Source organism: Rhagoletis zephyria, unplaced genomic scaffold, assembly GCF_001687245.7.
Source record: "Rhagoletis zephyria isolate East Lansing unplaced genomic scaffold, Rhagoletis_zephyria_1.1 Rzeph_scaffold_01927, whole genome shotgun sequence".
Lineage (NCBI taxonomy): Eukaryota > Metazoa > Arthropoda > Insecta > Diptera > Tephritidae > Rhagoletis > Rhagoletis zephyria.
Window position 1 is genome coordinate 63,127 of NW_016159011.1, and position 10,732 is coordinate 73,858.

The 10,732-nt window shown below is 35.3% G+C and overlaps 2 protein-coding genes and 1 long non-coding RNA gene across 5 annotated transcripts in view; 2 read left to right on the top strand and 1 right to left on the bottom strand.

Moving 5' to 3' along the window:
• The window catches only part of LOC108365600 (glutathione-specific gamma-glutamylcyclotransferase 1), a 42,169-nt gene extending 37,369 nt beyond the window's left edge, over nucleotides 1–4,800 (top strand). For 2 of the 3 annotated variants that reach the window (XM_017619666.1, XM_017619667.1), the window contains exons 4-5: nucleotides 3,369–3,447; nucleotides 3,536–4,270. In XM_017619666.1, coding sequence (XP_017475155.1) covers nucleotides 3,369–3,447; nucleotides 3,536–3,972 — 516 coding nt within the window. In that variant the 3' untranslated portion in view covers nucleotides 3,973–4,270. Of the gene's footprint in view, nucleotides 1–3,368; nucleotides 3,448–3,535; nucleotides 4,271–4,422 lie in introns of those variants that run through there. The other variant, XR_001847957.1, reaches the window with a different exon arrangement.
• Nucleotides 4,801–5,071: 271 nt separating this feature from the next.
• Nucleotides 5,072–7,316, bottom strand: Rpn9 (regulatory particle non-ATPase 9). The gene is made up of 7 exons (XM_017619665.1): nucleotides 7,069–7,316; nucleotides 6,875–6,988; nucleotides 6,674–6,809; nucleotides 6,315–6,617; nucleotides 6,164–6,255; nucleotides 5,829–6,093; nucleotides 5,072–5,758 (listed from the first exon to the last, which is right to left on the bottom strand). Exons 1-7 carry the CDS (start codon nucleotides 7,176–7,178, stop codon nucleotides 5,630–5,632), a joined length of 1,149 nt encoding a protein of 382 aa, XP_017475154.1. The 5' UTR covers nucleotides 7,179–7,316; the 3' UTR covers nucleotides 5,072–5,629.
• A 1,056-nt stretch (nucleotides 7,317–8,372) lies between these two features.
• Nucleotides 8,373–10,732, top strand: part of LOC108365603 (uncharacterized) — a 10,895-nt gene continuing 8,535 nt past the window's right edge. The window contains exons 1-2 of the long non-coding RNA XR_001847958.1: nucleotides 8,373–9,088; nucleotides 9,517–9,518. This is a non-coding gene — a long non-coding RNA (uncharacterized LOC108365603). The remainder of the gene's footprint in view (nucleotides 9,089–9,516; nucleotides 9,519–10,732) is intronic.

The following is a 10,732-nucleotide window of genomic DNA, read 5'->3' on the forward strand; positions in this document are numbered from 1 at the left end:
TTTTTTTTTTGTTTTATTTTATTTCACATAATTTATTTTATTATTAGTTAATTAAATTTTTTATAGCTTCAATTTATTTAAAAGATTTACCGCTAGATGTATTTTCATAAAAATAATAATAGTAATTAATTAAAAAATTAAATCCACTGGCCGTGAGACTCGAACCCGCGACCTTGCGATTTTTTAGTCCGCAATAGATATCTACTGCCGTCTGTCAGGGTACAATTTTGAGAGGAGTATATGCTTTATTATTAGACTATTTCACACTCTTCACAAGGAAACATTTTTTCTCCCTCTAAAAGTTAATTATTTAATTTTAGCTATTTTGTTTATCTCAGCAAAATATGCACATATTTTAGTTAAATTCAGAGTTGTACCTTAGCAGGACCACGTTAAAGATATTTGTGTTTCAGCCAAAAAACTATTATTGAAAATCAACGCGATTTTTTTGCCCGTTTGAAACTTGCACTTTAGTTTAACAGACTATAAAACTGCATACCCAGAAATTCGCTAAAAATTAAATTTAAAAAGTTAAAAGCTTTGATGAAAATTTGTTGACTTTTTCTAAGGTCTATAAATATTGCAATTTTAATTTTTACGGTTTTAGTTAAAGCGTTAACCATATTTTTTCAAAAAACTAACAAACAAATTTTAACTTTAAAAACCTTGCAAATATTTAAGATTAACTACCATGTACTCAGTTTCGCACTGTAGTTTATGTACATACATACATACATATGTACTACATATGTATGTACACAGTTTATTAGCATCATCGATACTAATTTTATACGGTTGACAAATGGGCTCGATTATTCGCATAAACAGCCTTTATTTGATTTGACTCTTAATTGCATTTTCCTATTTAAAATGCACATAAGCAGCCGAACCAAAGCACGAAATTTTTGGGAATTATCTCGGATTCGGGGAACTTCGACTACTACACTGGTAAAAACGGCCAGCTTTTGTCTTTTGTACAAGTAAGCAAACCAAGCGGGCGAATTTCGCGTCCGCAGTAGCCGAAATGTGGGAGTTGCGGACTACAAGCCTGTAGCTGCCAGGTTCGATCCCCGGTTGGAGCGATTGCAAACAATGTTTTTGTTTTTATTATTTATTTTATATTTTTTTGTTTTATTTGATTTATATATTTAATTTAACTTGTTTTTTTTATTTTTCGGCCTTATAACAATTATATTCAACAATTTATATTGAGCTCGAGGCCGTTTTTTAAATGAAAATTTATTGTGGAAAAGCAACAATAATTTGAAAAAATGGTAGAAGTGATAGCTATTTCGGAAATCACCACATTTCCTCATCAGACTTCTTTCAGTAGGATTCGAACCGACGATCCCACTGACTCAGCCAGTTGCCTATGCACCGTGCTAAGTACGCCTTGTAAATTATCGTTTGCTTATTTCAACTATTTTCATTTTTGTTATGCCAACACAATCAAGCGAAGCTATTCGGCTGCAATTCACTTGATCATGTGGTTGTTGGTATTGTTGTATTCTACCATTTTTTCAAATTATTGTTAGTTTTCCACAATAAATTTTCATTTAAAAAACGCCCTCGAGCTCAATATAAATTGTTGAATATATTTAATTTTACCTTTTTATTTTAATTTGCTTTATTTTATATCACATTTTTTATTTTACTATTGGTTAATTTAAATTTTTAGAGTTGAACTTTATTAAAAAGTCAACAACTAACTGAAGGCAACGTAAAAAATATAGAACTTATAAAAAAAAGAATGAAAACGAAATAATTGAAAATTCTACTGAGTTTCGAACCCATGACCTTGCGGCTCGTGTATTCGCATTACTGCCGGCCGTAAGGGTAAAATTATTATGCGCATATTTGTGCCCGATTATATGCATAAGCTTTGCCGTCTGTCACAGCTTTTAGCCACCGTAGCTAAGCACGTGTGCATAAATATTACGCCTATACGGAGGGAAGCATGAACCAACGACTACAGATCACCTAATCAGCCATCGTTGTATTTGTAATCGATTTTCAGAAAAAAGTTTTCGTAGCGTTTTTGACGTTTTTCGGTTTTGTTTACACCGTCTTCTACCTCTTCGTAGTGATTTTTTAGCGATTGAATGTGTTTTCTGCAGCGATTTTAATTATAAAATTTGGTTTATTGCATATTTATGATATAAAATAAAGTGCTTTGTGTGATCGGAACAAGTTTGTGCGTATGTTTGGTTTGCCAAAAGGCGTAAATTTGCGTGAAAAGTGGGTGCACGTTTGTGGCCAGAACGTTGGCATTGAAAAATCGACCCGTGGTAATGATATGCGATTGTAAAACACTTTCAATCATGAAAACCATATTTTATGAACTTTTTTTGCTAATTGTCATCAAGTTTCACTTTGTATATTTTATAATAAATACCAATTTAATCGCACTCAATCACCGCGCCTTTTTCGTTTTCTTTGTTTGTTTTCATTCTTAGGCAGATGTCAAAAACGCTCAGAAATATACTTTTTTCTTGCTTCTTTGATTAGGTGATCTTGTATTTTTGGTTCATGGGAGGGAAGCAACTATACATCTCTATCTATACTTATGTATGTTTGTACACACAAATTTCACTGCCACGTGCTAGCAAAAAAAAAAAACAGCAGCAAAAACTAAAAAAAGGAGATCTTTTGCTGGCACGCGTCCAAATTTCCCAATGTAAGCCCCATTCCGTCCAAGAGCCCAAACACAACAAATGTGAGAGAACTCAAACTTGTAAATGTCTAATATCAAAACTCTGGCACGTTTCCGTGGACACCGAACGCACGAAAACTCGATCACTCTCTTTGTTTATGGCGTCTGGCGGATTTCCTCGGAATATAGGCGAAGCACAAAATTCATTGAGCCTTTTTACGCCTTGGTACTTTCTACCCTAGGCCCGGGGACTTTCCCCAGGGTTAATTAAAGAGTTACCATGAACTCGTGTGTGACCCCGAGAAACAAGCATGGAAGACTCGAACGGCTAGCGCCGACTCCAACCAACGTTGCACACTTAAATGTATTTAACAAACCACTTTACGAAAAAGCATCTACGAATTATTGGAAGAATTAATTGTGAATGAAAAACACGCGCAATGCGTATACACTATAGTTTGCTTATAGGCGCATTGAGATGATGTAGTGTAGAACATGCTCAGATGGCTGTAGCACATTAAAAAATAAATGGATGTACATACATACATACATACATACATATGTACATACAAACAATCATTTCTTCGGCATTAAATAAAGCATGTTCAATTTCTATAAAAATAAAGCTCAGCTAGTACAAATATCAAAAATATCTTTAAATGCAATTGGTAATATATTTATTTAAATTTCTCTTTTGTTTTTTTCTTTATTGCAGGGCATCACCTGGGGTTGTGCTTATAAAATTACCGGCAGCACAGCGTTGGATTATCTCAAACAACGCGAATGCACGCTAGGTGAATGCGATTTCTCGCCCTTATGGCATGCAACTTTCTTTGTCAATCTTCTTTTTTCTAAACTACATTAATTTCTTTTTCCATCTAGGCGGTTACGTTATCCTCGAAACAAAGTTCTTCCCGCGTGTCGCTTCCTTTGATACACCATTCAGCGGCGAAGCCGTTCCTGTTTTAGTGTACGTTGCAACTTCTGAGAATTGCCACTGGCTCGGCGAAGACACGCACGATAATATAGCCGAACAGATTGTGGAGTGCCGTGGACCAAGCGGGCATAATGTAGAGTATTTGTTGCGTCTAGCCGATTTTATGCGTGAGGAAATGCCCGATGTTGTGGATCAACATCTATTCGAATTGGAGTTTCTTGTACTGGAAAAGTTACACCAACGTCAAATACCTCTGTGGACTGTGATGGGTGTGTCGCCGGAACGTATACGTCGCGACTCGCACGAAGAAATTAAACGGCCACCCACATTCGAATTCACATCGCGCATTCAGGAGCGAAAATTGCGTTGCTTGAATATATGATTTGAGATTGCAGGACGCGCTAGTGCCGAATTCAAGGCGTTTGTAGCCCACAATAAAGCTGGCTGTAATCAATTGTTGCTTTTATGATATAAGTATGTGTGCATACAGAAAAAATTTTATCTTACATATGTATGTGGCCTTGAGAGCCAAAGTAGCCTAACGTTAAACAAAAAAAAATCGTTACAGCTTAAAATGCATGACTAGAATCGAAACTGTAATAGCCCGATGCACGCCCTTTTAGTTTTATTTTACTATATTTAATAGGTAGCATCATGTAGGTACAATAAACTTGTCAGATNTATGTATGTGGCCTTGAGAGCCAAAGTAGCCTAACGTTAAACAAAAAAAATCGTTACAGCTTAAAATGCATGACTAGAATCGAAACGGTAATAGCCCGATGCACGCCCTTTTAGTTTTATCTTACTATATTTAATAGGTAGCATCATGTAGGTACAATAAACTTGTCAGTGGTTTATAGATCCTTCTTTCTCATTTTACTGAAGATTTTTTGTTTTGTATATGAGGCACATTTGGTTCTCATGGCCTCATAAGTAAATGCATGTTCGTATTGCTGAATACGGCAAATAACTTGGGTAATGATTGAAAATTTAATTTTAGTAATGAGTGCTTTAGTTGGCTCTCATTTCAAGAACAATTGGCTTTCAATGTATGCAATTGTAATGTATTTTTTTACTACGATAATAGTACACTAACATTAATACTTTTAGATGTAAGAGGCAAAAGAGAACTAGATCTACTGTAAGATATTGCTTCCGCGCACAATATCTTTAGAATTGATGTATGTAATTTTGATAATGGCGTGAAATGGAATTAAAAAGAATGTAATATAGCAAAACAAATTTGTACTCAAACTAAAAATTAAAACAAATCAAACCATACTATAGTACAGTGTTTCATTAGTGGTTACTTAAGTCGTCATCAATGCGAGAGCTATTTGACATTCAAATTTTGGGAAATGTACTTTATCTTTAAATATTCATTCATGTCGCTCTCAGGTACACATCGGATGTGTTCAAGCTACGTAGAAATTAACGAAATATTGTAACCTTGTTCCTTTATTGATGCTCTGCTGCTGATGCTCAACTGGTAATATACTGAAATGCTGCATGAATTGCATAGTAACATTTTTTATGTTGCTTTTGATCTTCCAGTGAGGGCAACGGATTGTCAAACTTTTGTTCCTCAAGCGAGTGATGTAGGCAGAGTCGTACATTTACTGCTGCTCGAAAACACGCCTCCCTACCAAAATGCACGCGTTCTTGCGACAGTCGGGTCTACGTAACCGGAATGTCCCAGATCTACATCTACATATCTGGCCAAGGACTGTCACTCCAGCTGATTCCCCGAAACCTCTTTTCATAGTTTTATGCTGCTCCAACTTAAATTAAAAACTAAATCTTAAAAAAATACATGACCCTAAGAAAAAATTTAAATTTTGAATTTAGCTTTAACAGTTTCGCCGTTTGAAATTTCTGGTTAATTTATAGATTTGATTTTCAGTAAATATGTTGTGCTGCTTATTACTTTACATTTGCAGAACATATCCCATCAGCTATTTCTTATGAGTACATTTTGCATTTTATTTCATTTATAATCTAAACGTTGAAAAAAAATTCAAAAAAGGTTTCAAAAAGTATTAGTTGGTTAAAATTTCAGCGGCACGCGTTTCCATCAGTTTCTCCATTGATGTTATAGATGCCATCCAATGGTCCAAGGTTGTGGCCATGCCGGCGATTTGTTTGCGACCCAATACCCGTGGTTGCACCTAAGATCCAATAAAAAAGAAAATACTCGTTATGTGTAAATAATTTAAACAGAAGTTACAGTGTACGTACCCATGACATATTCACCACTCCAGCGACCTGATCTATTTCGCCACGTACTAAATCTTGGGCAAGCGCTTTCATTATTAACAATTCAACTTCGTTCAAAGGCAGCGTTGTTTCCTTTGCAATTTCCTCGAACGATATCGAACGTTGAATGGCTGAACGTTGGAAAGTCATTTCCATTAGACAAAGTAATGAGATTTTTTTACGCAATTTTACTTCTTGCGCCGCCAAATCAGGAATCTTTGACCAAATTTTCTTCATCTCATTGAACCTGTTTATGAAAATATTATTTAAATAATGTATATAATTATTATTGTATACAGCACTAAGAATATACTTACTTTGGAATGTTGCCTGTATTAAATGCTTTCAATAATTCAACAAGCCACTCGTTGTCTGTGCCTTTCAACGACTCCAGAATTGGATGTGCAAGCTTTTTAAAAATGAATTACAAAAGAATTATACAATTTTTTTATACTAAACGAAACATACCAATTCACCGATATTATAAATGCCATCACCTAGCAATGCTGCTAAGCCAAGGAAAAAAGCTTGTTGCGCCCACTCATCTTTAGGATAATCATCGAGCGAACAGCCAAGGAATTGCAATCCACAGCGATAGTAATCACTGTGTTGGCCAACTCGCCGGTAGTACTGTGAGGCGAGCATATAAAATTTACCATGTACTGGTGTAACATTTCCGGCTTCTTCGAGCACATCACGCAATTCCTCAATTATTTTCTTTGTGGCGTCCAAATCATTAAGGTTGGTCAAATAAATGTTACCTTGCAATACCTACAATTTTTGGATCTTTTATAGTGTCTAATGAATATTACAAAATTGCTTTTTACCCTAATATACCACACTGCTTCATCGCAAATATTTACTTTCTCCTTCAGTTTTTCTAAGAACTCAACGGCTTCCTTCTTATCGGAAATATGTTCTACCACTACTTCGAGAATTTGCACTAGCCCATATGGATTTATCCTGTAATCGGAAATAAATAAATAATATAAACTTTGGTAAAAGACTGTAAGTCAAATTTTACTCACTTCATTTCGAAAGACGATATGAAGTTTTGGTATAATTGTAGCAAAGTATCCTCATCTTGCAGAGCGGGATGACGAACAAAACGCGTTAACAAAATAGTCAATTCATTCCATAACCTAAAGTTCATAAAATATTAACCAAGGATTAAAATAAAACGAAAGAACTCGGAATATGTTGGCGTCCCGCAACTTCTTACTTTTCGTTGTGCAAATCTTCGATGGTAGTCCACTCGGACGCAAGTTCCTTGTTGGCTGTTTTCTTTTGTGCTGCTAAATAAGCTGATACGTTTGCTGATGGTGCTGTCATTGCTTCAATTTTTATAAACTTTTATTTATTTTTTGGAACGAACGCCAAGTTTCCAAAATTGGTTAGGAGAAAATTTTTGCAAATCACGACCCAACAAATTTGTCAAACAAATGTCACGGCACGTTAAAAATCAAAGAAAACAACACTGGAAACAATTACAAAGCAAAGATGAAGAAAGGAAAATACACAAAACAAAAACAAGAATGAAAGTCAGTACAGGGATAGATCACAAAACTTCCACTGGAATGCACTACCGGACGTCACTGGGATGCACTACTGGAAGTATAGGGTGATAAATAAATAAATCGGCAGTTGCTGCTACTGGTCGCAAGGGGTTTAACCCGTTGCGTACCGTGGAAANCAAAGCAAAGATGAAGAAAGGAAAATACACAAAACAAAAACAAGAATGAAAGTCAGTACAGGGATAGATCACAAAACTTCCACTGGAATGCACTACCGGACGTCACTGGGATGCACTACTGGAAGTATAGGGTGATAAATAAATAAATCGGCAGTTGCTGCTACTGGTCGCAAGGGGTTTAACCCGTTGCGTACCGTGGAAAAAACCAGCACTTTAGTGGGGATATGCTACAAAGCAACGAAAAATGGTCGGCAGCATGTAACGCAATAGCAGGCGTTATGAAAGGGCTAATGACTTACTTTCTCCCTCACGATTTAGTGCTTGACACCATTCCAGTGGGGTGCAGAGTTCTAAGAAATAACATGTTTTTCCTTGTTTTATAGCTACATTTTAAGAATATACAGAACAAGTATAGAATACTTTTAATTTATGAATTCTCCTGATATGAACAATTTAAATATATAAACATTAGACATGTTGCAGTTGTTTTGTGCGAATTTTCTGGTAACACAAGTGAAATTGGAATTTTCTGCATTCACTGTTTAAAAAGAAAAAAAGTGGTGTAGGAAAGTTTGATTTTCGGAAATAAAAACTGCTTTCGAAAGTCGCTATACATGCAAGGTCCTGTAATAACTTTTAGAAATTCTTTAGTTTGGCAGACTTTTGAAAAGAACTTGCAGTTGCACCGTTTAACTGCTCCTTTATTTTATTGACGGCAAATTTTTAACCTAATTGGCATCTTTGGAAGTTATGTAAGTGGAATTCATTTATCATCTGTTTTTGGGTTCCACATTTTTTGACAGCGCTCTACACATTCCGTTTTGTTTGCTGTTCGTAAATACCTATTTGGACGTTCTCTGCTTTGTGGCTAGGTTAGGTGTTGAGTTCCAGATCACTTGGTGCATAGTTGGTCCATTGTGCTGGCTTAAATCGGTGATAACTCGGAAGAAACAGAAAGTTAAGCATTCGCGTTAAAAGATAACATTTTGTAACACGTTCAATTAGCGAGTTAAATAAAGTGAAGTGAAGTTGCGTGTCGTGCGCGTCTGAAAACGGAAGCAGGAAAAAGTGAAACTATCGGTCGATGCGACGAGCCATCAGTAACGTCATAAGCGGTAAGGCGTAAAGAAAGTAAAAGCAATAAAGAAAATTGAGGAAGTTTATTCGGCGGTAAAGAAAAATCGAAAAACTAAGACAAAAAAGTGCACGGAGATTTATTTTCACAATTATAGACGCGCGTGCAATAAGCCAATAGCCGTCCGTCTGTCAACTGCGCTGACCGTTCGGTCCGTCTTTTGCCAAAGTGTATTCATTATATAATTCATTTTTTATAATTTCATGAAATAAATTGTTTAAATTATTGACAACCATTGAATGCTAATAGATTTTATCGCGGACAGAAGTGAAAAATTCCGGGCTACGCAATATTATCGCTTTCAATTCCTGTGACAAGCGAACGAGAAAGTACGAGAAACAATCAGACAATCCACGATACAAAAATTGCAAATATATCACACCTGCGGCAATTCAAAGAGAACTGGAACAAAAGGTTAGTAGTTCGGCACATCACTCCATTACATATAAACTTTGTCCACATACATCCATATGTTTAGCCAGGCAGCAGTGGCAAGCGCCGACACTATTCCATGTCATTGCGCGCGCCCTGAACAACTGTTCAATATTCATCAATTAAAGTCGTGCTAAATACAGGGCCGCGACCTCAACCAAGCTGTGAGCACCATAGACTCGGTCACTGGTGGTATATGCACATTTGTACGTTTATATACATAGTGTGTTAACAACGAAATGCTGCAGTTGCTATCGTTGCCAATATATAAATACAATATACGTACTACATATATATGTACATATATGCCTGGTTCTGCAGCTGCTGGTTACTTGTATGTTTTTTGCACTTGGGGACCGGACCACTTGCTCTTATTTATGGCCCGTCTGAATTTTTCTAGCACTTAACAGATGTGCTATGCACACATTATAAGGCACAACTTCTCCAATTGTCCACTTTGCAAGGCGTTCATTTGAATTGCTTTTCCGCTTTATTGCTGCATTATTTATTAAAATTGTAGACAAGAGACATAGGATATATAAAGCTGCGCAACTATAATAAAATAATTAAGTAATAATGACTATGAATTAGAGATAATAAAAAAGGAATTCGTATAAAAAGGGACATGTTTAAATAATATTTCTGTTGTTTAAGTACTATAATTATACATTAATTTAAAAAAACCAAGTTCAGATCTTAACTGAATTTTCCGCATGTTTAGAATTGCTCAATTTATTTGCATTTTACGCCGAAATGGTTCATAAGACTAAGTACACATAAATTAATTTTCCTACTAGGAGGAAAAATACAGGGCCGATGCGAGTAGTAATTCGACCATTTCGAAACGAACGCAGGTTTCCACATTATAGCAAACAAATTTTGGAAAAAATGGTAATGGTAATTGGTAATGATTGGTACAGAAGATTCAAAAGAAAACGAATAATGTACTTACATGGAGATGTTGTCCAGCAAGACAATTCTTGTTCTATAAAGTAGTGAAGTGAAAACGAAAAATTCAAACTCAGTGAAGATTTTATTTTTTCACTATATCATCACTTTTTATTTAATTTTAAGCGATTCTCGGTAATTAAATGCTATTTTGAAAAGTTTTTGTTAATTTGAGAAAATTATATTCTTTATCTTGTATATGATGTATTCGAGCAAAATGCGCAACTTTTCTTTTCACAACCACAAAAATTGGCAAAAAAATACTTTCACTATGAAAACTTTTATTTTCATTTAAAAACATATTCTTAATTATATGTGAAGTGATGGAAAACATATTTTCACTTCATATTTTCACAGAACAGGTATTGGCCTCAGAGCTGTATAATGATTGAACCATTTGAGTTTTCATTTGCTTTGTAATTTTAACCGACTTCAATAAAAGGAGTACGCTATCAATAGGTCGGAATATATTTATTTATGCCCTCATTTCTAAGCTTTTGAAGGGATATGCCTTCCGTGATCGATTCTCTACTACTTTTACTTTTTTATGTAATGCCCAAGGCTTTCAAGGCCTTCTGATTCAGCTTCCCTTATGGTCTGATTATGCATACTTCGCATAAACTTCAAACTGTAATTTCGTATGTACTTTGTATGTATTTTGTGGCCCCTATTATGAGT